This window comes from Oryzias melastigma, linkage group LG21, assembly GCF_002922805.2.
Source record: "Oryzias melastigma strain HK-1 linkage group LG21, ASM292280v2, whole genome shotgun sequence".
NCBI lineage: Eukaryota > Metazoa > Chordata > Actinopteri > Beloniformes > Adrianichthyidae > Oryzias > Oryzias melastigma.
The window spans coordinates 24,116,919-24,144,858 of record NC_050532.1 but is presented as its reverse complement, the minus strand read 5'-3'; the positions used below and the strand labels follow the sequence as shown (position 1 = coordinate 24,144,858).

Sequence of the window (27,940 nt, the reverse complement as noted above, 5' to 3'; positions counted from 1 at the left end):
CATTTTGTTTATCTTGGGTTTAGAATGAAGCTTTAACTAGATTTTAGCTTCATGGAATAGAAAAAAAACAGGAAAATAAAACAATTTGTAAAATATAGACCTCATAACTGTACTGTAAAGATAAAACAATGATATAAACAAATATAAACACATTTAGAAAAAGTCGGGGTCCTTTTAGACCATATGTTATTTATTTTATTTTTTTTACCAAATTAGAATACTGCATTGTTAGAAAGCACTCAAAATGGTTGCCTCAGTAGTTCTGGTGTTAGACTCAAGTGTAAATGATTAAAACATAGAACATAAAACATCAGAACTCAAACATAATATTTGTAAACGTTTTAATATTATTATTGTGAAATGATTGAACCTTTAAGTATCCTAGCATAGGTTTTCGATGTAAATTTTTGGGAAAAAAGATTGGAAATAACTTTTGAAAATAACATCAGCAAAATGATTGTTCTAATGTTGCTTTATTTGTTTTTTATACCTGTACCTTTTCAAATAAATTGATCAAAACAAGAACGAACAAACAAATAAATAAATAAAAAAAACAAAAAAGAAACCACTCCTGGATTGCTAACTTTAACTCTGACCCAGGAAAGGCATTTTTCTCAGGTACTGTAATGTTATAAACAAAACATTTTTAGTTATGTGTTTGTTTGTTTGTTTGTTTTTCCACAAACACAACACAGTTCAGCACAGCAGGAATTTTGTGTTTCTCTTTTAAAAAAAAAAAACAGTAGTTTAACTCTAGTGATTGTCAGTCTTGGTCCTCAATGACTCCAGATATGCATATTTAACCTATTCTGCTATTACTACACCAGGTTTGAATGCTGAAGTAAACATATCATTACTGGAACCAGTTGGAGCAGAAAAAAGTGAAATATGCAGAGTAGGAGTCTTTGAGGACCAAAATTAAGAAACACTAATCTCCATTGCAAACTTATATACAAGAAAAAAAATGCAGACTCCAAATTGACACTGATAAATATTTTATTGAATAAACTTTGTCACTCACAGCATGTCTGTACAAATAAACCACCAGTTTCTATCTGTATTTTTTGTTGGGCTAATGTAATGGTTGAGGACCTGAAACATTCCTAAAATTACAAGTATTTACAAAATAAAAAGCTCAAACTCATACCTTAACTTTTTTTTTAAGAAAAAAGTTTCACAGTAGGATTGCTCTTTAAAATAAGTTAACTAATGTCACCCTTTCAAGACTTTATCTGTGCTTTAAAAACCTGTCAATATCATCCAACAGCATCCAAAAGACTCAAACATCCAACAAGAAATAAAAAAATACTTATTTTCTGATGCTTAAAAAGATAAATATTTTTGGAGCTCTAAGAATAAATGTTTTGGTGAAGCTAATAAATGTCTAAGAGCTCTATAATTTAACTGGACTTGCACATTTTTCAAAGAGGAAGTTTTAGTTCATTATACAGTTTTATGGTTTCTGTCTATTCAGAATATTTATTTATTTAGCATTCCTAAAATTTAAAAATTGACAATACATTTGTTTCTTTCATACTTTTTTTTATAAATCTCATTTTTACAGAAACATACATTTTGATTTAGAAATTTTCTTCCCATTACAATTCACCTCCCACAGACAATCATCAAGCTGCTGCTTGTGTTTTCATGACTCAGTTTGAGACTCCAGTTTAAATCAAGCTCCATTTGACTCATTTAAGTGACCTAATTTCAAGACTCTGACTCCAGTTTCTAAATTTAAGAAAAACAAAACAGCGCAATTTAAATCCAGACAATTTAACAAACATATTAAGAAAAAAAAAAAAACATTTTTTCCACCAATTATAAGTAAATTAAGTCATCAAGATCGCTAAGACCTAAGCCAAACATTTACACACTATGCTTTCACCAACGTCGGGCCTTGCCGGTCTCGCAAAGATGGTTAACTTTTCTTCTCAATCAGTACTTTACTCTCACACTTGTCTAAAAAACAGTTAAACAAAACATAAGTCTGCCTATGGCTAAAGAATCAATAGATAAATGCAAACGAAACATTTTATTGAGACAAACATTTTGTCGTGCCCGTTTAAATAAATAAACAACAAAGATCATACACATTACAGCATAGCTCCATCTTTGTGCGACCAGAAACCGTTGCATCTAGAACACCTTCAGAAGTGCTGTGGTTTCTGTGCAGCCAGCAGAGTTTTTAATAATACACTTGTACTCCCCAGCATCACTATGGGTCACATTTGTAATGAGTAAGTTAAAGTGGCCGGCAGTTTTCTCCTGGATAATGCACCTACTGTCTGTGACAGGATCTCCATCTTTGTACCATGCAGCAGTGGGGTTTGGTTTGCCTTTAACCAGACACTGAAGAATAACAGGTGTTCCTACCGCAGTTGTTACATTCATCAAGGGGACGATACATTTAGGGGGTGTTTCAGTTACCTGAAACTGGAAGCTGCACATATCTGATGACTTCCCTTTGAATTCGATCTTATCATCCTTTGCTGGCTCAGCAAAGACGTCAAAGTTAATGCTCACATATTTTAATCCCTGTTCACTAGTTTCATTGTCCGTGTTGGCCACCAACCTCACTCCCCTCTGGGACTCGTCAACCTCTTGTTCAAACTCAAACTCAAGCTCAATTTCTGACATCTGTTCACTATCAAATGATGGGTTTCCAACCATTAAGTCAAACTTTTGTGGTTGGACTTTAGCACTTCCTAGAGACACAGCAGTCAGCTCCCTGCCTCTGGTCTTCCCAGAGAAAGCCTTGGCATTTAAGACCACTAAGCAGGCCCTGCATAAAGTCTCCCCAACTAAGTTAATAGCCCTGCAGGTATACACACCACTGTCCTGTGGTGACACTTTAAAGACCTTTAGGAGGTGGTTGTCTCCATCTGAGGAGTGCAAGTACTTTTTGTTGTTGTGTGGAATTTTTTTGTCACCCTTGAACCAAGACACAACAGGAGATGGAATTCCCATCAGTGAGCACTCAAACATTACAGTAGAACCCTCAGAAGTTTCCACATCACAGATGGGATTGATGAACCTAGGGGGCATCTCTGTCACCTCAAAAGCTATTTTCAAATCATCGTGTTCCTGAGTTACAAAGTCCACCGTCCCTTCCTCATAAATACTCGGTAGAACATCCAAAGATATGACCATGCTCTTGTTGTCAGCGGTGTACTCGGGAATTGTAATTATCTTCACTTGTTTTTCAAACTCTTTCACCTCATTTTCATCCAGTTCTACTTCTAGCAGAATCTCCTGAGGGGATGGTGAGCGAGAGTCGTGCTCTTCGACGTCAAACTCCATCACATGTTGATGGGTGACAGCAGGTGGTGCTGGTATTAACTTTACCTCTTGTGATAAAACTCCCACTAGAGCAACACTCCTTGCTTCCCCAACATAGTTCACAGCCTCGCAGATATATTCTCCCTGATCAGCCTTAGTTACACTGTGAATTGTTAAAGATATGTTATCACCATCTCTTTCCATCGTTACTCTGTCATCTGCAACCAGTAGTTTTTTCCTAAAGAACCATCTCACCTCAGGCGAAGGTAGGCCAAACACTTCAGCATAAAATCTTAGCGTGTCATTTTCAAACAGTCGTTTTTTAATGAGAGGCTTTAGGAAGGCGGGCGGAATACCCTGGACCTTTTCCTGAAGAGTTCCCATCCCCATAGAACCTCCTCTCTGAGAGAGGAATTGGGTTTCATCCACATTAACTACAGATGTAAGCGTTTCAAAACCTGCATCAGCAGGAGAATTTAGAAACTGGTATGGTGGGTAGAAACTCTCATTTGAGCTTCTTGTTGAAGACTTTTTACGTTCTACTGGGGACATGGTATCCTCTTCAGGTGTCATAAACCGTCCAGACATATCAGAAACAGGAGTGTGGAAAGACGTAGGAGATTTGAGAGTATGAAGAGACTCTGCAATTGGCTGTGACACTTCTGTAGAAGACCCTGGTGTGTAGAACCTTTCTGCTACCTCGGCTATCTCTTCACTAACAGTGCTGCCAATCTCTATAGACATCTCTGACTCAGGAGAAAGTGGCCTGCCCCAATCTGCTGGAGGATTGTAGTAGTTGTAAACAGAACCAAAGGTTACCTCTTCCTCAATGGCACCAACTGCTGCTACTGTTGTTTCTCTAACTTCCTCTCTCAAGACCCCCTCCAAACTAATTCCCTCTTGTTCGTCATATGGTGGCAAAGGAAGATTTGATTTGGGCTTGACAATCAACAGATCAGTTTCTGCATTTTCATTAGCTTCAGTCAGGTCATATTCACCTTTTACTGTTGACTCTCCAATATCCCCTATCGGCTCTTTCTCTGTTCTGTCCAACACGTATTCCTGTGATTCTGGCAAACTGACAAATACACCACTGTCCATAGATGGTCCTAGCATCGGTATCAGCTCTTCAGTGGCCTCTTCGGCCACCGTCTTCACCTCTTGTACCAAGGCAGAAGACTTCTCCAACATCTTTATTTCCTCATCTAAGTGTCCATGAAGTTCTTTCTTGTCTTCCTCACCACCTGTTGCTTTTGGACCATAGAGGATATCTGTAAGTTCCCTTTTGTCTGAACTCATGGTCATAGGTTCTTCTGATGGAGTTTTTGCTCTGCCCAAGGGTTTCACTGCAGGAACCTTTTCTGACTTGAAAGGAATGAAGCTACTAGTTCTGTCAAACATATACTCTCTAGGCTCCTTGCCCATCTCAGTTTCACTTGTTTGAATGCTTGCTGTACTACGAGGAGGTTTTTGAGGTAATGGCCTCACCAACTCTGGAGACACCTGTACTTTCTCCACAAACTGCTTCACAGCATCATCACTTCCAGGCAGCTGAGAAGTATCAAAGATAACAGGCACGGTTTCTGAAGGAGGTATAGAATCATCAAGAGAATGTGGACTCACAGGTGAAGCATGTTCATCCCTGAATTCTGCATGCTGGCTGTCAAATCCAGCTGTAACTACTTGCTCATTTTGGCCAGTCAAAATGGTGACACTTGGTATGAACTCTTCTGGAAACTGTGTTTCCTTCTTCTGCTCCTCTATAGAGGAAGGTGTCATTAAGGTCTCTAGTGAGTCTGACTCAAAAGCATGTTTAATCTGAGAAACATTTATAATGGCTGCAGAACCATGAAGACCACAACCTGACAAAGCTGGAGGCTCTGCAGAGAGAACAGGTCTAGATTTGGGGGCTTTAGTGATCAGGTCTGATGGGGTTCCAACAGTCTGAGGTTTTGTTTGAGAGACAGTAGTTTTGTGTGATTCATCAGGAGATTTTCTGATTTTTGCAGTTGCAACAATCCCCGTACTCTCTACACTTTCATAACCTTTTGAAAATGTAACAGGTTGTTCAACTTGAAATGAAACACTAGCACAGCTGCTAACCTCCCCAAGCCTATTTCTACCAATACATTTATAAAATCCAGCATCTGTGTGTGTAAAATTGCTAATATAAAGCCTGTAAACTTTGCCCTCAACCTCAACTCTGTAATTTCCATCCAGAACTTTAAGAAAAGTATCTTCAAAATACCATGTTACCTCTGGGGAAGGTTCACCTGAAATGGCGCACTCTAACACAGCAGTGCTGCCTTCAGGACATGTGATGTTTTCTAATTCTCTCACTACATTCGGAGCCTCATCTACAATATCAAAAGAAAATGTAAATTTATGTTTGACTGTCTGAGATGATTCATCATCACTGGAGACATCCACATTTCTTTCTGTCAGAGCCTGAGGCCTAGCTTCACTACTTTCTTCCGGCATCTCAGGAATGGGAGTGGCAGCTGTTATTCTAATTTCCACTGGCGAGGAGGTGAACGACTCATCTGAATGCCGCCGTTTGTGAATCACAGTCTGGGGGACTTGCAGAGTTGCCTTTCCTGTATCCATATAGCCCTGAAGTTCTTCTTCAAGCACATTTTCCAGATTTTCCTCTTCATGTTCCAGCTCTTTGGTAACAGTAATTTCCTGTGTGACACCTGCCTTTCTTGATACTTTCTTGTCAGAGATCTGCAGAGTAGCACTGCAGACAGATTTTCCATGTTTGTTAGAGACGATGCATTCATAGATACCATCGTGGTCTGTTGTTGGGTAGAAAACAACAAGCTTTGAGTTATTTAGCTTACTTACAATATCATAATCGGGGTTATGGTCTAATGGCTGACCATCTTTGAGCCAGTAAACAGTCAGTGGATGTTCACCCTTGTAATGACAGGAAAACTCAGACATCTCACCGGTTTTTACTTTGAGAGAGGATATTTCTTGCACAAATATTGGACATAAACCAGCATAACTTGCATGATCTTCATTTAGGCTCCTAGAACTAGCTGTCTTTGTTATCTTTGGTTCTTCAGCGGTTCTCTCCTTTGTTCTTTTGTCAAAACTTTCCTTGTCTCTTGCACCACTCTGTCTTGACCTTACGGAATCTTCATCTCTTCTCTCCATCTTTGAAACTTCCGAAGTCCTTTCTTGTTTTGATTCTCTAATCTGTCTTGTGGCATCAATCTCCTCTTTTATGGCTTTTTTCTCTCTGACCTCTGTCCTGAAGCTCTGAAGAGTGGAAGGTTTTGCTGGTGTCAGGGTTTCCTCAGAAATAGCAGTGTGTGGTGTTGACAAACTCGGATGTAGTTCATCAGGAAACAGAGAAACCTGGGCTTGTTGTAGCAATTTAGAATCTGTCAATTTGCTTTGATTGTCCAAAGCCCACTCAGACTCCAGTTCGGCCACTTCTTCTGGTTCAGCACCATCTTGTTGCCATTTTAGGATGCGCTGAGCAAGCGCTTCCTCCTCACTTACAAAGTATTCGCTATCTCTCTCCAACCTGGTCTCACGGCCTTCAGTTGGTAGCTGGTTGTCAGGAGACCACTGCAAGATATCCCCCTCTGGATCTTGGAATCCAGCAGGAGCAGAGTGTCTTAACAGAATACTTTCTTCTGCTTCTTTTACTAGAGAAATCTTCTTGCTGTTTGCAACAGTCATTTCCTGAAGGGATTGGGAAACAGAGGTATCAGTGAAGCTTCTTCCAGAGTCCAGAGGGACATCACCTGGGACTTGAGAACAAGCCTCCCCCAAGTCAGATTCCAGTTTCACAGCCTGTCCCTGTTCCTTCAGAACATCCTGTTGCCATTTCATTATTCTCTGGGTCAGGGCCTCTTCTTCACTGACAAACGTTTCACTTTCATTCTTGAGCTCTGAGAGGTTCTCCATGGAAAGTTGTAGTTCTCGTTTTTGTGACTTGTCAAACAACATTTTCTCTTTTGTGGAAGGTGACTCTAATCCCAAAGGCCTTCCTTTTGTTCTAGGTGATTTTTGTCTAAGTGTTGGTGATCTTTCCTTTTCCAGTTCTTTTGTCTGACATTGCAGTCCTTTTTTAGGTAGCTCATCAGCTCTTTCTGGTCCTTTTTCTGCTTCAGGTGTTAGCACTTGTCCCACAGGTGCTCCTTTCTCCACTACTAATTGCTGCCCCACAGGTGTCACATCCAGGGTCTCCTCTGGCACTGGGAGATCTGCTTCGGGGTAAAATGTCTCCTCTCCTGACATTTGCACACCCTGCTGCCATTTTCTGATACGCAGGGCAAGTAGTTTTTCCTCACACTCCATTCGGTCTGCCTCCAGGCTTCTCTCATAATGCATTCTTAAAGAATCCTCAGCTTCAGAACCTTCTGGTTCACCACTGGGGAACCTTTCTTCGGCTAACTTCCTGGATCTAGGCGAGCCTTTGAGCCTGTCTTCTGGCATTAATTCCACTTCTGCTGATCTAGCTTTTATCCTGGGAGATTTTGGTTTTAGACCATGCTTTACCTCTACTTCTGCTTCTTTAAATTTAGCTTCTGTTGATTCTGTGCTTGCTGCAATAAGTCCAGAACTTTCCATTTCTGTTTTGTATTTCCTTTCTAGTGATTTTGCAGCTTCTGAATCTACCAATTTAGACTTTACTGTGGGTAATTCATGTAAAGAAGACTTAGGCGACCTTTTCTCTACCACCTGCTGTGTGTAAATGTGTTCCTGTAGCTCCACATCCTGGGTCTCAGTTGGCATTGGCAAATCCTTTTCTGGATAAAACTCCTCCTCCTCCTCTGGCAGTATACTCCCTTGCTGCCATTTTCTAATTCTCAGAGCAAGAAGTTTCTCCTCACACTCTCTTCGGTCAGCTTCCAGGCTCTTCTCATACTGAGCCCTCAAAGACCCTGCACCCTCTTCCTCATTTGACCCAGCAAATGATGAAGCCCCCTCTTGGCCTGGCATAACTCCATCAGATTCCCCACTTGCAGCATAGATTTCACTTTCTAAGACCTTTGTGTGACTTCGCTCAACATCGGTCTTTGTAGCATCCACTGTGTGATCAATGATAACACTATGGAGTTCACTTTTACTCTGCTTATGTTTTGCATCTGACTCAGATTTGACCAAAAATTCACCCCGTCTGTCCTCACGAATCTCTGAATATTCTTTTTCTGTTGTTTTTTCTCCTTGAGGCTTCATGGTTTCAACTAACTCACCTCTCAGCATTTGAATTGCCCTAGTTCTGGACTGAGGTTCAAACAAATGTCTTGTGCGAGGCCGAGCAGATGTTTTTCCTGAAAGTTCTGCCGGAGTCTGCACATCAGATAAAGAGGCAGGCTTGGCCCTGAGCTTCTCCATGTACTCTGCATAGCTCGACTCACTAGCAACAGACTCCAACTCAAACTCTGATGAGGACATGGTACAGACAGAAAGCCTTTTCTTCTGTTTGACAGCTTTTTGCAGTGTGGTAAGCTTTGTCCTTACCTCATTGTGGAGGCTCTCTGTGTCACTGAATCTTTCACTGTATCTGTCACTGCATCGGTCGCTGAACTTGTCACTGAATCTGGCACCAGAACGGCGGTAGCAGTAGATGTCACTGAACCTGTCATTGAAGCGCTCTGACTTGTCAAACATAGGTGGAGGTGAGGGTGCGCGCTCAGAGGCTGTCTCCAAACGCTTGGATTCCTTCTCTGTTTCAACCTCTTTTAAACTAGTACTAGATTTGAAGTACACGGTTCGCACCAAAGCACTCTTGGACCGAGATCTGCCCTGATGGACTTTAGACATTTTGTCAAATGGAGACCCAACACACCTGAGATCAACCCTAAACTTCCGATCCTTCCTCTCCTCTGCCATGGTGTCTACGCTCTCATGGGCTTGAACAGAACGCCGGACAAAGCCCAGGTAGTTAGCAGACTGCTCTTCCCTCAGAGAAACCAAAAGTGATGCCGTGGACTCAGCAGACCCCTCTGAGTTTATTGCCATTACCCTGTAGCTGCCAGAATCCTTGTCTTTTATACTCCCAATTACCAGACTTGTGTTATGAATATGCATTTTGCTCTCAGTACAAATCCTGCGTCTACGCTCTTTAGGAATAGATCTGTTATTGTGAAACCATAGGATGGTTGGGGGAGGACAAGCAATCAGTTTACATTTTAATTCAACCGGTTCCCCCTCCAACACAGACTGAAACTTAAGTTTCTTAGTAAAGGAGGGTTTAATATTTTCTGTCCAGGAGCTGATAGAAGATGTTCTGCTGGAGCAACGGTTAGCTGACACAAGGCCCTGATCTATGAAGTCCTCTGTGTCGGAGAAGGCTCCACGGAGCTGGCGAGCACTGGCGAGTTCAGTGCCGCCAAGTGGCGCTTCTTCTTTGCTACCGTGACAAAACACCTCTGTAAACAAAAACAAACAGCCGTCAGACCATCGAGCTTCCAGTGGTAAAGGGAGAGAAAAAAAGGATTTGAATCATCATTAATGGAATATTAAATGCATGCTGGGAGTCACAATGCCATAAAAAATAAATGCACTCACCATATTTGTTCGAATAAACGCAAGACTTGATTCTTTTTATTAGAAACCTGCAGGAAGTTTTGATCCATCGTCTGTGGAAATTTCTTCAAAACATAAATTATTTTTATTATTATTAAAAAAGCATGTTTCCAATATGGAAAATGGCCAACATTCGCTTGTTTGTCTTTAGAATTGCTCTGTGCCGGAATGTTCCTTACCTGACTTGCAGAGAGAGTGGAATAAACGCCCTTTCTAATCCTTAACAGGAAATGAATAGTGCACAAGCTCTCAAGTACAGAACTTATATTCCAGAACATTAAATAAAATGAAGATGTAAAATTGGGTGAGAAGGCGTTTATTCGAACTAATATAGTTTTACTGATGTTATTTGGAAAGCAAACCACAGGAATCACATCCCACTATCTGCAAGCCAGGCCAGGAAATATTTTGCAGGAGGAAGGAGTTGACCTCCAGATGCAGTAGACCTCCATATCTTTTAAAGGAAATTTTAAATCTTTCAAAAAGCTTTAAAAGATACACATCCTGCACCTTTTCAGGACAATGATCAGAGGAACCTTCATGCCAAACGAACGTCTGGATGCAAAGAGTCAAAAAAATGGTACAGGCAAGTTTGATCAGTGGTCTCCAGCAGGAAACCACGGAACATCATCAAAATAAAAGCACATAAAAGAGTACATCTTTGGTCATTTTTCAAAACAGATGAAGGTCTCATGCGACTGTGCAAGTTCTGGACATTTAGAGGGACAGCTCGACTTTAGAGCATGAAAAGTGGTCTGTGGTTGCAGAACAACTGTAATCCAACCAACCGACATGACATGCACCTGCACATCACTTCTTCTCACCAGGACCTCTGCACTTATCGCACATGAAAAACCACAGCTTGGATCAGAGTTGCCCATTGACAGACTACTTTTATACAGAAAGGTTTAAGAAATCCAACAGGTTTGTGTTCAAACTGTCCCTTCTCAACTCGGCCTGTTCTGTCAAGTGTGATGACAGTCGGTGCTTTCAACCGTGGTCTTACCTCTCACTTCCTGCTCAATGGTGGCTTCAATCTGCTCCCTCACTTGAACTGCTGTGAAGGAAAGATCTGGTTAGAATACATGTCATTTTGCACAGAAGACATTTGTGTACCCATTGACTTTTGTATACAGAGGTTTTATGCCAGCAGTGGTCTGAGAAGTGACCCTTTCAATGTCCCTCCACCCTGCAAACTAGATCCTTCAGTTATTCGATCTTCTGCAGGTTCCAGTTGTTTTTCATATAATATTAAACCAAGTCCAGAACATTTTTCAGCAAGAATGAATGTAAGATTAAATTAAGAAAAAACAAAGTTATGAGTGGTTCTCTCTCTGTACTCAACGACTCTGCAAAGGGGTTTTCTCCCTGCAACCTGAGCACAAAACTGACCAATCCTCAACTCTTAAGCTACAGTCAGACCATAATTTGTGATGCAGGGGTGGCCAGTTTCAATGTTAAGTCAATGCGCAGATATTAACAGAAGTAACAGCTGCGTCATGGCGGTCTGGCAGCAGCATGTTAGGGCATTGCCATGGTTCCAGACTTCTAATATCTGAACTTTGGCTAAGAATGTGCGTCAACCAATCAGGGACTTATCTTTGCCCAGCAACGTGTTGATGACGTGATCTAATGAAGCTGATCACTCTCCTCCTGAACTTTATGACATTTGTCTTATTTGCATGAAGACAATAATAAAAAGTTTTTCTAATTTATAACCTTATTTTTACTATCTCCCTTCCGCGGATTAAAGCGAGAGACACCAAGTCGCCAAACTGGTTCACAGAGAGATGGAAGTACCGCTGAAAGCGCCGTCATTCAGACGCAGTTCCTGTAGTAGAAGGGGAACCTCGTTGTCCTGGGAGACTCTCTGAATGATCCCATGAGCTGAGACATGAAGGTATGATTATGATGATTCTGTAGAGCTCTTCAAAATAAATAAATAAACCTGATCTCTCAACATCGTCTGTATTTTTTGTGTATTGTAATTGAGATATACAGCTTCAATGCAGAGATGAGGGTAAAAACTCTGGACAGTAGCTCCTCCCACATACGTCAGGAGTTTTGAGATTATGAACATATTATTAGACAAGTGTTGAGCAGCAAATTGCATCAAAATGAGGATGTGTTTGGCGTGAATGTATCCTCATAGTGGTTTGCTTACTCACTAACGACATGACTATCAAAACTAGATGGTCAGTAGTTAATCTAATTGAATCAGAGAGGGTATTCTTTACTGTGCACTCATATTTACATAGTAGCTTCTTCTTGATTTTAATGGAAAGTCACATTTAACCCGCTTTCTAACTAAATACATATTATGGCCCATTTTTGCTGTGAACAAACCAAACTAAATGTCTGCAAAAGAAGATCGTTATGACATTTGTGAGACGAGAAATACGCCACTGCATCACAGGAGAATGAGAAGGAAGGGAAAGGTCAGAAGATTCTTCTGTGGATGTTAACAGCTTTCCTGGAGAGGGAAGGAGTGATTTAGAAGGTGCAGCTGGGAGGAGAAATGGTTGAAAGATGTGATAAAGAGGTTTTTCTTTGTGAGGTTAGTCAGAGATGGTGGAAGATGGCGGGATGTCCCAAACACAATCTGTGTATTTTTTGGTGAAAACTTATTCTAAAGAGGAACTCCTGCTAATAATTAGATCTTTTTTCAAAAATGTAAGTTTTTATAGTTTAATTTATCGACTTGTGTTCACCTTCAGTGCAAATGTAATGTATTTTATTTAAGAAGAATAGTAAAACCTACAAAGCGTGTATGGGAGAGACGCTTCAGATAGTTCGGGACATGCTCGCAGCACAGTGCCTGCACACAGCAGAGGTGTCTGAGGACAGGAAATTAATCTTCAGGAAGGACGGTGGTTTGAGTTTGGCAGCACCAAACGGCTGTTACCTTCTTCCTCTCTGGTTATGGTAAGGTTGGCTGAGCACACAGCCTCTCCAGCACTATTGGTCGCCCTGCACGTGTACTGTCCGGCGTGCTCAGAGAAGGCGTCCACTATGATGAGTGTGGCGGTGCTCGTCACCTCATCAAAGTGGAACACTACGTTCTTAGTGGGACAAACAGGCTGCCGGTTGTGGAACCAGCTGACCTCTGGCGTTGGCATGCTGGATACTCGTGCGTGGAAGCGGGCCACCTCCCCATGTGGCACCACGCAGCTTGTGATTGGTTGGATGAAAACCGGCTTTTGGCCGATGGCAGGTTTCTTTAGGCTGGTGGAGACATGCCACTCAGACTCTGGAGGAGTGCTCAGAGTTTGTATTTTTCCTGGAAAAAGGCAGGTTTGTTGTTGTTTTTTTCCTCTTTCATTTTCTCATTAAGGCGATGTTTACTTTGCAGGACAAAGACAAACCAGGTTGTTGGAAAATGTTGCTGCTCATCAAGACACACTAGTGCCTAAGTGTGTTTTTTTTTTTGAAGGGCTAATAGTTTTTGCAGCATTAGCAATTAGGGCTATGATGACTCAGAGTATCTGAGTATTCAGATCCTTTTGACAGGTATCTGCTAAAAATATTTTGGATGTCTGAGTTTGTTGAATGTAGAATAAAATAGAATAGAAATACTTTATTCATCCCAGGCTGGGAAATTTGGTCGTTGCCACATTAGACATTAACGTAAAATAATAAAATATAAAGATAAGCAATATTTACAAATATTACAAATGTGCGATATTTATAACAATAGTAGGGTAAAGTAAAAAAATAAAGAACTTTAAGTGCTCACTTTTAAAATGCAAAACAATATTGGAATTTAAGTAAATAAACTAAACTGCACACGCTTGACTGCACTACTATCACCAGAGGAACATTTATTTTCAAAGCAAAGTGCCAGTGAAGGTTTTTGTTTTCTGAAAAAATCATTTTGTTTTAAAATTTAGTGGACAATTTGATTTAAAAATATGATGAATATTTAATTAGGAATATTTTAAAAAAGCTTGTGGTCAATTATGTGATGTCATGTGGCCGTCGGCTAGCATGACGGAGAAGGTGGCAGGAACATGTTTGTAAAATCTTTAGAGTGTTGTTTTTTTTTTTTTCTTGTATTTCCTCTAACAATGAAAAAAATGTGTCGTAAACACAAGCCGCGTTTCCATTGACTATGAAATGGTGCAAATTAGAGTTGTAAAATTATTTTAGCCTAATTGAAACACAACAATTATTTTTTTTAAAAATAGCATTTTGCATTTTACATTTCACAAGACTGCAATGGAAACACTTTTGTTGGAATAAAGGAGTCACGTGACCAACAAATGGATACCGCAAGAGGTAATGTGTTTTTTTTCGATATTTTTCAAATTTCGCTTGTTTTGCGCATATGTGTAATGGAAACATAGCTATTGTTATCAGTTAGATTTAAGGACTTTGAGTGTTTTCTAGCTGTTACATTCCTATTGAGGTGTTGCAGTGTCTTCATTTATTATCTTCTTGTCATTAATCTGCTGAAACCGAAGTCAGTGAAACTTTGAGAATGGAAAAACTGTGAAGAACATTTTCAAGATTTGTTATTAAATGTTCTAAAACAACAGTGGCATAAATGTTTGGTTTACTTCTGAAGTTAACCAGGAAGTTGACAGAAAAATATTTGACCATGACATAATTTAAAGTCATAAATATCATTTCTTTCTTTCTAAATCTTTGTGTTTTTATTAGTTATGTTTTGTTGATTTTGATCTTCTATTTTAAATATAGGTATACATGTTGGTGATTAAATACATACAGTATTATTTAAAGTTTCAGACATCCAGCATAACAAATATTCAAACACAATTTATTAAATAGTAGGAATTGTGGTTTGATCTGTGAATCTTTGATCTCGATTTGTGAATTGAGCGGAACTAACATCCAAATAAGTTGTTTTTGCAATAAAAAAGAGAACATTTGTGATACAAACTGCTTGGATGGTTCTCAACAAGTCAAAATGTCATATGACAATAGAAACAGCACAAACTCTTCAAATAACTAATACAATTACAATAAAAGTTATCTTTCCCAAAGTGGCAATTCAGATGAACCTTGTTATCCTGTTTTCTTTGAATCGGCAAGTTCCACTGAGGTTCATTTATGGGCTTTTTGATAAAGACCTAACATTTTGGGAGAAGGAGCTTAAATATTTAGCAGATATCTGCAGGCATTTATTTTAGGGAGTTAAAAACTTACCGTCCAGCGTGAGCGTGGCAGAGCAAGACACTCTCCCGGCGGCGTTTGTGGCCACGCAGGTGTATTCCCCCTCGTCTTCGGGATAGACTCTGGAGATCTCCAGCTGGCAGCTGTCGTCAAACTGAGACATCCTGAAGAACTCGGACTGCTTGATCTCCTTGTCCTTGTGGAACCAGTTGATCCTCACGTCTGCACCAACAGACAACCACGGCGTCAGTCATCAGTTTGCCAAAGCTACATCAACACCGCGCATTTGACGTGTAATCAGGAATGCCCCAAATGCTTGTTTTTGAATGTGATTTTAGTCACACTGGCCAAGCAGGGAGGGGCTTCTCTGACTTTTTCTAATAATTACTAGTGCATGTCCACTACCTACAGTTGGAATAGGCTTGATGCAAATCAAATGCTGCAAATCTCACGATTTGGGCACGAAACGGAAACAGCATCCTTGTAATGTCGGTTATGGATTTGCATCATGTCGGGGGAGTGGCCTCGATTTATCTTTATTTGAAAAACAACTACTAACATTTTCCGGCTTGTTGTTGTGTCCAGGTAAACCAAATCCATTTGTCACTGCCAATCAGAGTGTGTGATTGGTAAAGTTTAACCTGGTTTGACTGGTTTAAATGACCACGCAAAATAGTCATAGAAACTTCTGTGGCTATGAGTGAAGCAAGAGTTTTGAACACAGAAAGAAGCCTGACGTTTGTGTTTAAATACATTTACCGCTCACATGAAGCTTTTCATCAGAAGTGGCCACTTGAACGTGCGGTGTGAACATAGCTTGAGGTTTGTACCAGTTATTAAGGATGTTGATTTAAAAATTCCACATTTATTTCTGTTTTCTGCTGCTGTAGAAGTAAAACCTAATTTCCACCTATCTTACCGTCTCCGCGGACTCTGCACTGGAAGCGAGCCGGTTCTCCTTCACGGGCGGAGGTGTCAGCAATGGGTGAGATGATCACAGGAGGAGCAACCGGAGCTGCCGTGTCTGGAGAAACCACCTCTGTCACTGCAACACACCGACCAGAATGTAAACGTCTCCTGTACCTTCACGTCTCCTGTGGATCTGTGGTGTCGCCTCACCTTCCACGTTGAGAGAGGCGGAGCTTGTCGCGGCTCCATAATCATTTTTGGCCTCACAGTTGTAAACGGCAGCGTCTTCAGGGAAGACCTCGATCAGGAGCAACGTGTGCTCGTTGCCGTCGTGGAGGAACTTGCACTTGAAGCCCGGGGACAGAGCCTGAGAGTTTTTGTACCAGAAGACCTGCGGCTGGGGAACGCCGCTCACCTGCACAGAAAAGCGGGCTGGCTTCCCGGCTTCCACAGACTGGGCCTCCATGTGACGAAGGATCTTTGGTGGCTCTGGGACTAAAAAGTACAAATAATAGTTTTTGTCAAGAAAAGAGCTACATTTATTTTGTATTAAGATTAAAAGCAAAGATCAGATTTTTTTCTATGGATACAATTTGTTTTTTACAATTTTTTCTTTTAAATTACGTTGTTACAAATATGTATTTTACTTGTTTTCATATTTAAACATGTTCGGTTTTGTTTTTTTAAGTACTAAAACTCTTCAACCATTTACTCAGCATAATTATAATGGATTCTAAAGTTGAAAAAAAGCAGTTTTGCATTGATATGTAGACAAATGTACATGTAATCTAACACTTTACACAATCAATGTAAACCAGCGTGTTCTGCTGCACTGGAACCACTCAGCCAAGGTGCAATAGTTAATTAGTAATATTTATATAAATTAATATATTTTATATATATATTCTATAATCACGTTTTTAGAACCGAACAATTTTGAAACATTCACCTCATGGACAGAGAGGAACTGTAGGCACAGATCTGTAGCTGATATATTGTGAAGATAATTTAAGATAATAATAAAAGTCCCAGAAGTTACCGTATTTTCTGGAGTGCAAGTCGTATTTTTTTCAGAGTTTAGCCAGGGGTGCGACTTTTAGTCAGGAGAGACTTATTTATGTTTTTGCTTTTTTTAAGACTTAAATAAGCTCATATATTTGTTATTTTGCTAGCAAGCACTGCTTGTCTTTTAGCAGTTTTTTCCTCGAACAACTGCTAGTATAAGCATAAATATCTGCGTATTTGCTACCGACAGTGACAGGAGTGTCATCCGAAACAAACATGGAAGAGAATCTGATAAAAAACTTTGAATTAAACTTAAACTATGATATTTTTCTTTTAAGGATTAAAAACAATATTATTCCTGTATTTATTTATTTATGTATTTATTTATTAGCTACGCTGGGCTTGGCGGACTTTTCTTCCAAAAGTGCGACTTATACTCCAGAGCGACTTATACTCCGGAAAATACGGTAAGTAGTGAGCTAGGCAAGAAGTCCAGAGCTAAGTTGAGAAGTGTAGTAAGCTAGTTGCATTAAGCATACAATTACATGTAACCTAAAATCACAAAAACGGCCCAAAAAACAATATAGTAACCTTAAGATTACAGAGGTCATACAGAATTATGAGAAATCCACCAAAGAGGAAAATTATGATGTAATTTGGGTGACTATAGGTAGAAAAAAATGATGGATAGGAATGATTTGTAGAACAGACAACAGACTTAGTGCTAAAGGGTTAAATGCTTTAAACGTATCCAACCATTACTATATTTTGATGAAGTGTCAAAAAAACATATAATAATGTTTATCAAACACAAAAGATCTCCTCCAGCCTTGCTGTGTTGCATCGACAGACTTACTGTTGACCCGGAGGTGCATGGTGCTTCTGTTCTTGCCGGCGATGAAGGTGTATTCTCCAGCGTCGCTCCTGTAGGTCTCAGAGATGGTGAGGCGGTGCAGCTTCCTGATGGCGGCGTAGCTGAACCGTTCCTCCACGGAGAACTGGATTTCAACACCGTTCCTCAGCCAGCGGCCCTCCACGTCGTCCTCGTTCACCTCGAACTCAAAGGTGGATCTCTGTTTCTCAAGAACCTGCAAGGATAAAAGGGGAGGAGTTTTTTATAATCTACCAGATTCAATCTTTATTTAAAATTGAGTGATTGTAATTCGTCTTACTGTGATTTCTCGCTCAGCGGGTTCAGAGATCCGAACGTCGCGGCCCTCCACAGTCAGCTGGGCCTTGGAGACGCTGGATCCAGCGACCACAGAGTACTCGCCAGAGTCAGACATGCGCACTGTCTGGATCATGAGGCGATGAACAAACTTCTCTGCTGTAACCACATATCTGTAGATACAGAAATGGAGATTACTTTGTATATTTTTACTCTCTTCAAAAGTTTAGCTCAAGCGTGATAATGTTCACCAAAACGTGCATTAATGACGACAGACTGACCTCTCCTCAGTCGAGTCCAGCTCCTGGCCGTCCTTCATCCACATCACTTGGATGTTTGGCTCAGAAACCTCACACTCAAAAATGGCCTTCTTCTTCTCTGTGATCTTTATGTCCTTAATCTTCTTGGTGAACTCTATTAGGCGAGCTGTGAGCAAAAAATTCCTCAATCTTTGTACTACATTTTTTTTTTTTTTTATCCTAGATCGTCTTCCATAGATTTAAAGCTTTTCTTTAATAACTTCCAGATATTTTTGGAACCATGGCAATATCTCTTAGATAAAATCAAGCTTGTCATTACCTTCCACAAACAGGTTAGCAGAGGTGGCGGCGGATCCAGCCACAAACTGGTATTCTCCTCCGTCCCCAAAGTGGACGTTGCGAATGCTGAGCGAGTGCGTGAGCTGTCGCGTGCGGACCTGGCATCTGTCCGATGACTTCACCTCCACGCCGTTTTTCAGCCATTTGTAGGAGATTCCCTCGTAGTTAACGGTGACTTCGAAGGTTATGGTGTCACGCTCTTGAGCGTTCAAGTCCTTCATCATGGAAGTGATCAGGACAGCTGAAAGACAAAATAGACAAGGGGCATTAAAAAAAAAGAAATCATTTAACTTCCTAAAACGTTTCAGTCAGTTTAGTCGGTGGCACCAACTATAACCTTTCGGATGTTTTGCTAAAAGGTTGCCAACCTGAGTACTGGTCTTGCAAAGGATCATGAAATGTATACTGAAAATAAAATATTATATGTCCATCAATCTAAGCTATAAATGTAATTTTTATGTATAATTCTAATCATTTTAAAGTCAAAACTGCTGTGTTTTGTGTATTTCCTGCTCAGTTACAGTGTAGACTGAAGTGATGCAGCTCCAAACTCAGACTCTAGTTAGGTTGTGTGATTCCATCCAAACTGGGTTGTGTATCTTTAGCTTACTTGTCGTATGGTGTATTTCATGTTTGTCTGTCGTTTATTTAAAGTCCAGATCTGATAAAGCCACACTGAAATGTGAGCTCACGTTTGTTCTTCGGTGGTTTTGCTCTGACTGACTGCAAAAATGGCAGAAGAAATATCACTAAATGTATTTAAGTTGGATCAAAACAAAGTAATAAATAATGGATGACCAATCCAGAATCAGAGTCAGAATACTTTATTTATGCTGGACCAACACAATTTCATTGAGACTGTGAGACTTCTAAAACTTAAAGAACATAATGAGAACTCTAAAGTCACAGAGACGTATGGACTTCATTTACAAGTTAGACTAGTGTGTGAATTCTGTGTGTGAGAGCGTTCATCCTCCCTAGTTTCTAACGGGTCTTCATCTTGTTGTTTATGTAGACACATTGAACCGCTCTCTTTCTATATATATTACTTCCTTCCTTGTTTCTAAATCTACCTGCTATATTTAAAAAAGCTGATGTGAGAAACCCAATAAGGTTTATTTGCAATTGGATCTGGTTTGTATTTTTGGAAATCTAACTCTGAAAGTGTCAGATTATTGGCCAGGCTAATTATCAGCTCTAATTTTAGTTATTTAATTATTTTTTTAAATCCAACTATAACCATTGAACTGGTTATCTTCCCTCATCTCCACGGTGTAATCTGAGTGAGCCTGGGTACCCAGTCCTCTGCGTGTCACGCTACTGCCGACTAGAGTGATTAATGTGTTAACGCAACTGTCTTTTGACGTTAACTGTGCATTAAAAGATAAATGTTTGCTTCTCCATCCTGAGAAATGAAATTAACGTTTCCGTTGCTGCCTGATCTGTTTTGGCTACCCAATCGGTCCCTGTGTGCATGAACAGTGTGACACTCCCTCTTTGTGACGAACATTCTCACAATTAAGCAATTTTGTTTTCATTTGCTTCAGTTATTATTTTTCTTTGTATATTTGTTGTTCCAAGATGGTAGATTTTGTAAAAGATCAGCTCCCTGTAACATTTTATAGCCATTTTAACAGCAGATATCTCCCTGTTCACACAAATTTGTGCTGCTGTTACACCCTAAATGAATTACAGCTCTATAAAAACATTACCTAAATGCAACAGTGTTTAATCATATATTGTTTTCATTAAATACAATTTAAATTTTAACAATACAAAGACAGCCACACTGCTTGCAGTCGTTCTCTGTGATCATTTTTATTCATTTGTTGTATAGTTTGGAAACGGGAAAAGAGAGGTGATCATAGTGTACTTTGAGGAGATGTCACTGTTACAAACATGCTGCGTTAACTCTGATTGTAAAATGCTTTGGCAGAAGTAGACGTGTTTTCATGTATGCAGGGACTAATTGGGTAACTGTTACAGATCGGGCAGCAGCAGCTCTAACCAAAAGAGTTAAGCTCAGTTGCCATTTTTCCCTCTCCGTGATGGAACCAGGAAACTTCAGATACTTGTGATCCATCTACATTTCTTTGGCAACCACTATCCAATCAGGAGTGAGCATGTTAAAAGGCCACACCCCTTCCATAGAAAACAGGCTCTGATTGAGAATCTGTCAATCAAACGCTTCAAATGTTTGCGGTGAAACCACCTACTTTTATTGAGGCATCTGATTGGTCAAATTGAATAACTTGCACTGCAGCTAAAATATTGTAAAAAAAAAAAAAAAATGGAACATTCTTTTAATTTTATTTGGTTGATAAAACTTTAAGGAGCTATTTATTTATTTACATTTTTAATTTACTTTTTAGACATGCTATTCTGTCAAGGAACTCCTTGCACTTTTTTTTTTCAACTAAATCATAAAGATAAGTCATTTAGTTAATGTTGACTTTTTACTTTATTTACTATGAACATTTTCAGGGAATTGTTTATTTAACTTTAAAACATTATTAGCATGAGCCGATGACCCTGTTACTCAATGCAATTTAAAGAACACATTTATTTTATTTACTTGTTTTTTTTTAAATCAATAAAGTTAATCGATTTTTGTGATATTGTCAAATTTGCCAATGTTTTTACTTCTACTGAGAATGAATATCAGCTCCCAATATCAGTTATTGGCCTTAACAAAAACATTTCGTCGATCTCTACCTTAATATTTCAAGACAGGCTGATGACTGCCTGTAGTGAAGAAGATTTTACAAAAACACTTTTGATAACAAGAATAATTTTGAGACTATTTTTTTGAATAAAAGATTATTTGATGGGAATCTGGATGTTCCAAATGAGTCCTGGAGTCTGTGTGAATCATAGATCAAACACTTTTGCAGGTTTTTCTGTAAAAAAAAAATACCCCTGAAATAAAACATTTTTCATTTTTACTGAACTGCAGTTAAAATTACTTGAACTTTACATGTTAGATATAAATTTATGGGATGTGGAAAATATTTTATAATGTCTTTTCAAGCTGCATAGTGTTTAACATTATGTCCTATCTGCATCTGTGGTATGGTTTTACTAGAGTACACGCACAAAACACTTTCTGACTTCCTGTCCTTTAAAGGTCAATTTGTATTTAGTTGTTTCCATACAATCTATAATTAATTTTAATTAAAGCACAACATTTGACTTTGTTGACAGTTAAAAAGAATAAAAACATAAACATAAGCATGTCTGCTGCTGACATCTCATTCCTGAAAACATCTAGCTACCAAAGCTATGACCGTTACTCTTTGCACACACAGAAAATTGTAGCTAGATCACGATCTTACGGTTGACAGTAAGAGTTGCAGACACTCGGTCGTTGCCGCAGATGAAAGTGTACTCTGCAGAGTCGTCTCTGCTCGTGTTCATGATTTTCAGCTGGTGCAATTTCCCCTGAACAACAATCCGGAACTTCTCGCTCATCTCGATCTCCACGCCGTTCTTCAGCCATGTGGACGGCACGTTGAAGTGGGAGACTTCACACTCGAACGTGGCCACCTGGGTTTCTGGGACCTCCACGCTCTTCATGGGGTTTGTGACTCGCAGAGCTAAAAAGAGAAAATTACGATTTTCATGAATAAATAAATACTAAATGCAGATTTTTTTTTTTTGCAAGGAAAAATTTAAAGGACTTTAAAAGACATAGCATTTAAAATAATGTTTTCTTATTTGATATTGACATTTACTTAAATGAAAAAAGCATAAATAGCATAAATAAAAGCATCAAAAATGGCATTTACATATTTGCAAATATGTCCATTGATTTTAAAAAAATTTAAAACCAACAACCTTTTTAAACAATTCTTTTTTTTTATTTCCAGCTTAAACAAAAACACTAATTAAAACATCTTAAAGACCCATTTCGATTTAAAAAAAAAAATCATGTTTATAGTATTTTTAAGATGGAAATGTATATAGTAAAAAAGTAAGCTTAAAATTGCATTTCTCAATATTTCTTTATTAAGATTGTTGTAAGTCAGGAACAGAAGTGGCGTAGAACCTACGACGGCGAGCCACAAGCTCCCTGCTCTGCTCCATTCTGATGCATCCACCTGTTGATGACTAGATCCATGTACGTCTTTATTTTCTACATCTAAACTGGTTTCTGAAAACTGTCCGGCTGGTATAGCTCTAAAACTGTTCGCCACTTTTGTAATGTTAAGTTGGGGCTTTGAGAGGCTATTAGCTAGCAGGAGAGCATGTAACAGATGAATGATGGGAAGTAGGGACAGGCTAACTCCATGCAGTCTTACTCTACATAAACTATGTCCAATAAAACTGCAGTTTTTTTTTTTTCCAATTTTGCCTAAAAACGTCATAATCATAATTAAAAGACCACTGGAAACGCTTTGAAAATAGATCAAAAAATGATCAAAGTGGGTCTTTAAAGATTGTCAGGATCAGTGGAACATTTAAGTTTGTTGCGTACCCTCCACTGTGAGTACGGCGCTGCACTGCAGGTGTCCAGCCACGGCGGTGTATTCTCCCGCGCTGCTGCTGTCTACGTTCTGAAGGATCAGCTTGTGAGCTTTTCTCTCTGACAGAATCTTGCACTTGTCGCTGGACTTCAGCTCCTGGCCTTTAAACATCCACTTGACGGGGACGTTGTCATGTGACAGGCTCATCTCAAAGGAGGCAGTGCCATCCACCAGTGAGGTCACGTCCTTGATCTTCTTTACAATTTTGATGGCTGCACAACAAAGGTTTTGCATAAGGTTCACTGTAGTCGGTTCTTAAGGAATGAATTTGTCTCTTTGTGCACACTTACTCTCAACGTTGAGTCTGGCGTTGGCAGACAGCTTTCCCAATTTGAAGGAATAGACCGTCTCATCCGTAGTGTTGCAGTTTTTCACCTTTAGAGTTTGGACCGTTCCCTCAGAGGTAATCTCAAACTTGTCACTGTTCTGCAGTTCTACTCCGTTCTTGATCCACTGGGATCCTTTGACGTCGGGGTGTGTGAGTTCCAGCGAGAACACGGCCTCCTGGGTCTCCGTCACCGTCTGGTTTCTCAAAGTCTTCTTGATCTTCACCGCTGCAAAAACACACAATCTCCATGAGAACTCTATAAACCATCAACTTGAAGATACATTTTTTAAAGTAAGCTTGCTTTATTGCACTTATTTTATTTGCCTTTTCTTTGAAAGGACAAAGCAGGAACTCACCCTCTACTTTGAGGTTAGCGCTGGTTTTGGAGTTGGCCACCTGGTAGGTGTACTCTCCCACATCCTGTGGTCTGGTGATGACAATGACGAGGCGCCTGACGGCCCCCTTCACCTCACTCACCACGTTCTCACTGGAGTCCAGGGGCTGGCCGTCCTTCAGCCACTTTCCCTCAGCATTGGCGTTTGCAACTTCGCACTCAAACTCAGCAGTCTGAGACTCTGCGACGGTCACATCCTGCAGGGGGCGTGTAATAGCTCCGCCTGGTGGAATCATGTCATAGAATATTAGAGTCCAGAAATGAAACAGAGAATTCAAGCAGGTTTTTGACGTTCTTTGTGAGTATAAATTAGTTTATGAGCCATCAAGTTAAAACCAAAGGAAAGTATCATATCTATACACACCTGAGACTGTGAGCTTGGCGCTGGATGTCTTTTCCCCAGCGTGAAACATGTACTGGCCCTCCTCATCCTTCATGGTGTCAATGATCATCAGAGAGTGAGCCTTACCCTTTGTCTCCATTTTGTATTTGGGTCCAGCTTTGAGCTGCTGGTTTCTGAAGGTCCAGGCCGGGTCAATTCCAGGGTGGGAAACTTCCACATTGAAAGTTACGTTCTGCGACTCAGAGCACACTTTGTCCTCCATGTGCTTTACAATTTGAATTTCTGTAAATACAACAAGTTTGGTTAAATATAGCCCTAAAACTTCAAATGGTGACATGATAGAAGAAGGTAAAATCTTACGTTCGATGGTCACGTTGCAGCTGGTGTCCACCTTCCCCACCACCAGTTTGTAGTGTCCTTCATCTGATGCGTAGGTCCTAGTAAAGACCAGTCGCTGCTTCGTTCCTTTTGCCACCATCTGGATTCGATCACTGGCCATCAGCAGTTTATCATTGTGGTACCATTTGACAGAACTGACATCCTGGGCGGAGATCTTGGCCTCCAGGACAGCCTTTGTCCCTTCAATGGTAGAGATGTCCTTCAGTGGCACAACGATGTCAATAGCTGTAGAGACAGACAACAAAACATGGTCATGAAGAGATGAAAGGCAAGGCAAGGCAAGTTTATTTGTATAGCACATTTCATGTACAGAGACAATTCAAAGTGCTTTGAAGAAAGAAAAAGAAGAAAGAAGAAGAGAAAGAAAGAGCTTCCATATTTTTCGCTGTGTTCTCAGTATTTACTTTGAATGTTGAGTTTGCCCGAGGTGGAGATTTCATGCGTTGGAACCACAAAAGAGTAGGAAGCAGCATCTTCTCTGCTGACATTCTCCAGCAGCAGCTTGTGGACGAGTTTGTCAATAATAATGTGAACACGGTCTGAAGCCGTGATGGCTTGGCCACTCTTCATCCAAGATCCCTCCACATTCTCCTGGGAGAACTTAACTTCTAGCTGGGCAATGTCACCCTCACATACTGTAAGGTCAGTTAGGGGCTGCATCAGTGTCACTGGACGCACTGAGGACAGAAAAAGATTGTTTTTACCAAGATATGCTATGGAAACCAAGAAACAACTAAAAATGTTACAAAATGTGAGAGCTGGCTATAAAACCAGAGAAACATAGCCTCTTGCTTACACTACAATGTGCAATTTGTGCTTAGGAAAACATACATTTTGTCTTCAGAGAGGCACTGGTCCTCAGATCCCCACATACAAAGGTATATTTCCCCTGGTCTTCTTTTCTGACATCTTTGACGGACAGGGTGTGCCTTCCACGGCGAGAGGACATGATATATTTACTGCTAGGAGAGAGCTCCTTGTCTCCAAAGTACCATATGCCCTCTGCATCCTCACGGGATACCTCAACCTCAAACTCTCCAGCATAGGTCTCTGGTACCTCAATGTTGTCCATGTGTTTGATGAGCTCCAGGGGGGCACCTGGTCACAGAGAAACACTAAAGTGATCTTTCATTCCATAATAAAAGTGCAAAAGTATCACAAAAAAGGAGACTCAGAGTACTTACCTTCAACATAGAGCCGTGCGCTTGTCCTTACATTCTCATCCTCTATAACCACACAGGTGTATTCTGCTTCATCCCTCATTTCAATCATCAGCACAGACAGGAAGTGGACCTTTCTGTCAGAATGCATTCTGTATTTGTCTCCTGAGAATATCTCTGAATTGTTTTTGAGCCATTTCACTTTGACAAAAGGTTCATTGGTTTCACACTCGAAGGTCATCATGGTATCCTTCTCGTTAGCGGTGACGTCTACTAGTTTTTGAGTAAAATCGATTGCTGCTTTGGCTGCAAAGAGAAAGTGTGCCATATGACTTTTGTAAAAACCAGGACATGATTGTGCTCTGTCTAGAAGAGTAACTTACCTTGCACAAGTAAGAAGCCGTGGCTCGAAGACTCTCCAGCGACATTCATGGCCTTCACCATGATACTGGCAGAGTCTTCTACTGTGACGTCTCTAATTACCAGTTCACATACATGATCCTCTGGCCAGTACCAGTAAATACGGTCAGACTTTTCCAGCTGAATGCCGTTCTTGAACCACTGGCACTCAGGTTCTGGTCTACCGACAACTCTGATTCGAAAACGGACCTCATCCATTGGAGCAACAGTCTTGCTAGAAATGCGTTCCAAGATCTTAGGTGCCTCCATGCTGGGTGAGAGCTGGACCCTCTCTGGTCTGATGGTGGGGATGGTGATTTTGCCCTCTTCCTCCAACCTCTTCCTTTCTAGTTCTTCTTTTTCTTTCAAGTGATGAAGCAACTCATCCTTGGTCTTTTTCAAAAGATCTTCATAGGAGTCATCTCTTTTCCGAGACTTGAACTCCACAGCTGAGATGGACTCGTAGAAGCCCTCCTCTGTTCTGCGCTTGAACTTGCTCTTCAGCTCTTCCGACTCCTCTGAAGTTTTCTCATGAACAACTCTCTGTGCCTTGCGGAGCTTGACAACTTCCCTGTCCTGTGGGACCTCGCCTGGTCGATCAACTTTCACAATGTCAAATCCAGTTCTGCCAGATTCGTGTGGGACCTCTGCAGGCCTCTGCTCTGGGGCTCGACGCAACACTGATCGGAAGTCCTCTCTCTGCTGGATCTCTAGTTTCACTGTGTGCTCAGATGTGCCTAAAGGGTTATCTGCAACCACTCTGACCTCACCTGAATCATAGGACTTAATGTCAACTATTTCAAGGTAGTAAATGCCATCATAATGAAGTCTGTATCTCTTGCTTTTGCGAATAAGTTGTCCATTGAGGTACCAGTTAACCTTTGGTGCTGGGTAGCCAGTAACTCTGCAGCGGAATCGTGCAATGTCTCCTTCCAGTACTCTAGCCGGTTCAGGAAGCAGGACAATTTCAGGTTTTGTCTTCTCTGATTCTTCATCACCGCTAACACCAGCAGGTCCTCTCTCATGAATATGGCGCTCAATATCATCCACCCTGTACGCCCCCTTCCTGCCTTCAGGAAGCTGTGTTTCCTCAACAAGGCCTTTCTCATCTTTGACAATCAGAGTGGCAGAGGTCTGGTCCACTCCAAACTTGTTTGAGGCCCTGCAGGTGATGACGCCGCTGTCTCTGGCATAGGCAACTTCATAGTCAAGGCTGCAGTAGCCAAATTCATTGACCATGCGCAGCCTGTTGGCAGCAGCCAGAGGTTTGCCGTCATGCAGCCACTCCACTACCATGGTTGGATCACCAATAGGGGTCAGTCTGCATTCAAAATGAGCCGGTCCAAACCGCTTCATTCTGATGGAAGTCAGCTTCTTTTTGAAAAGAGGTTTCTGTTGCTTCTCTTTGTCATAGAGGTCACCCTCCTCCCACTGCTCTTGTCCGTATCTCAAATGGAGAGGCTCCAGCTCTGGTGGTGCAATCTCTTTGGCTTTGTAGGTTCCTCTGGGGATAATGAGCTTCCTCTCTGTCTGAGGGGCGCTGAGGTCTGCCTCAACATTGACCCTACAGCGAGTAGTGTCCCTACCAGCCTTGTTGATGGCTGTAGCAGTGTACCAGGCACTGTCTGAGCCTGCAGCTGAGGCAATCTGGAATTTGGCTTCTCCTTTAGTTCCATCAATCCTGTAAAACAACAAATTTGTTTGCTGATTCAAGTTATACAATAAAAGGAAAAGTTAAAA

The 27,940-nt window shown here is 40.6% G+C and overlaps 2 protein-coding genes across 2 annotated transcripts in view; both read right to left on the bottom strand.

The window, feature by feature from the left end:
* Positions 1–27,940, bottom strand: part of ttn.2 (titin, tandem duplicate 2) — a 211,120-nt gene that overhangs the window by 158,855 nt on the left and 24,325 nt on the right. The window contains exons 23-45 of the mRNA XM_036209774.1: positions 26,185–27,881; positions 25,826–26,107; positions 25,473–25,739; positions 25,046–25,318; positions 24,603–24,866; positions 24,264–24,524; positions 23,862–24,122; positions 23,468–23,731; positions 23,129–23,389; positions 21,987–22,247; positions 18,632–18,892; positions 18,334–18,478; positions 18,057–18,225; positions 17,741–17,972; positions 16,090–16,374; positions 15,890–16,015; positions 15,004–15,192; positions 12,740–13,114; positions 10,841–10,891; positions 5,751–9,677; positions 3,982–4,865; positions 2,431–3,255; positions 2,286–2,352 (exon numbers count right to left, since the gene is read on the bottom strand). Of these exons, the coding sequence (XP_036065667.1) occupies positions 2,286–2,352; positions 2,431–3,255; positions 3,982–4,865; positions 5,751–9,677; positions 10,841–10,891; positions 12,740–13,114; positions 15,004–15,192; positions 15,890–16,015; positions 16,090–16,374; positions 17,741–17,972; positions 18,057–18,225; positions 18,334–18,478; positions 18,632–18,892; positions 21,987–22,247; positions 23,129–23,389; positions 23,468–23,731; positions 23,862–24,122; positions 24,264–24,524; positions 24,603–24,866; positions 25,046–25,318; positions 25,473–25,739; positions 25,826–26,107; positions 26,185–27,881 (11,627 nt within the window). The remainder of the gene's footprint in view (positions 1–2,285; positions 2,353–2,430; positions 3,256–3,981; positions 4,866–5,750; positions 9,678–10,840; positions 10,892–12,739; positions 13,115–15,003; positions 15,193–15,889; positions 16,016–16,089; positions 16,375–17,740; positions 17,973–18,056; positions 18,226–18,333; positions 18,479–18,631; positions 18,893–21,986; positions 22,248–23,128; positions 23,390–23,467; positions 23,732–23,861; positions 24,123–24,263; positions 24,525–24,602; positions 24,867–25,045; positions 25,319–25,472; positions 25,740–25,825; positions 26,108–26,184; positions 27,882–27,940) is intronic.
* On the bottom strand, positions 1,439–5,354 carry LOC118597961 (muscle M-line assembly protein unc-89-like). The gene has a single exon (XM_036209818.1). It carries the CDS (start codon positions 5,059–5,061, stop codon positions 2,140–2,142), a length of 2,922 nt encoding a protein of 973 aa, XP_036065711.1. The 5' UTR covers positions 5,062–5,354; the 3' UTR covers positions 1,439–2,139.

Coding starts and splice junctions, on each gene's coding strand:
- LOC118597961 (XM_036209818.1), bottom strand. CDS start 5,061: ATGACACCTTCCTCTATAGAGGAGCAGAAGAAGGAAACACAGTTTCCA.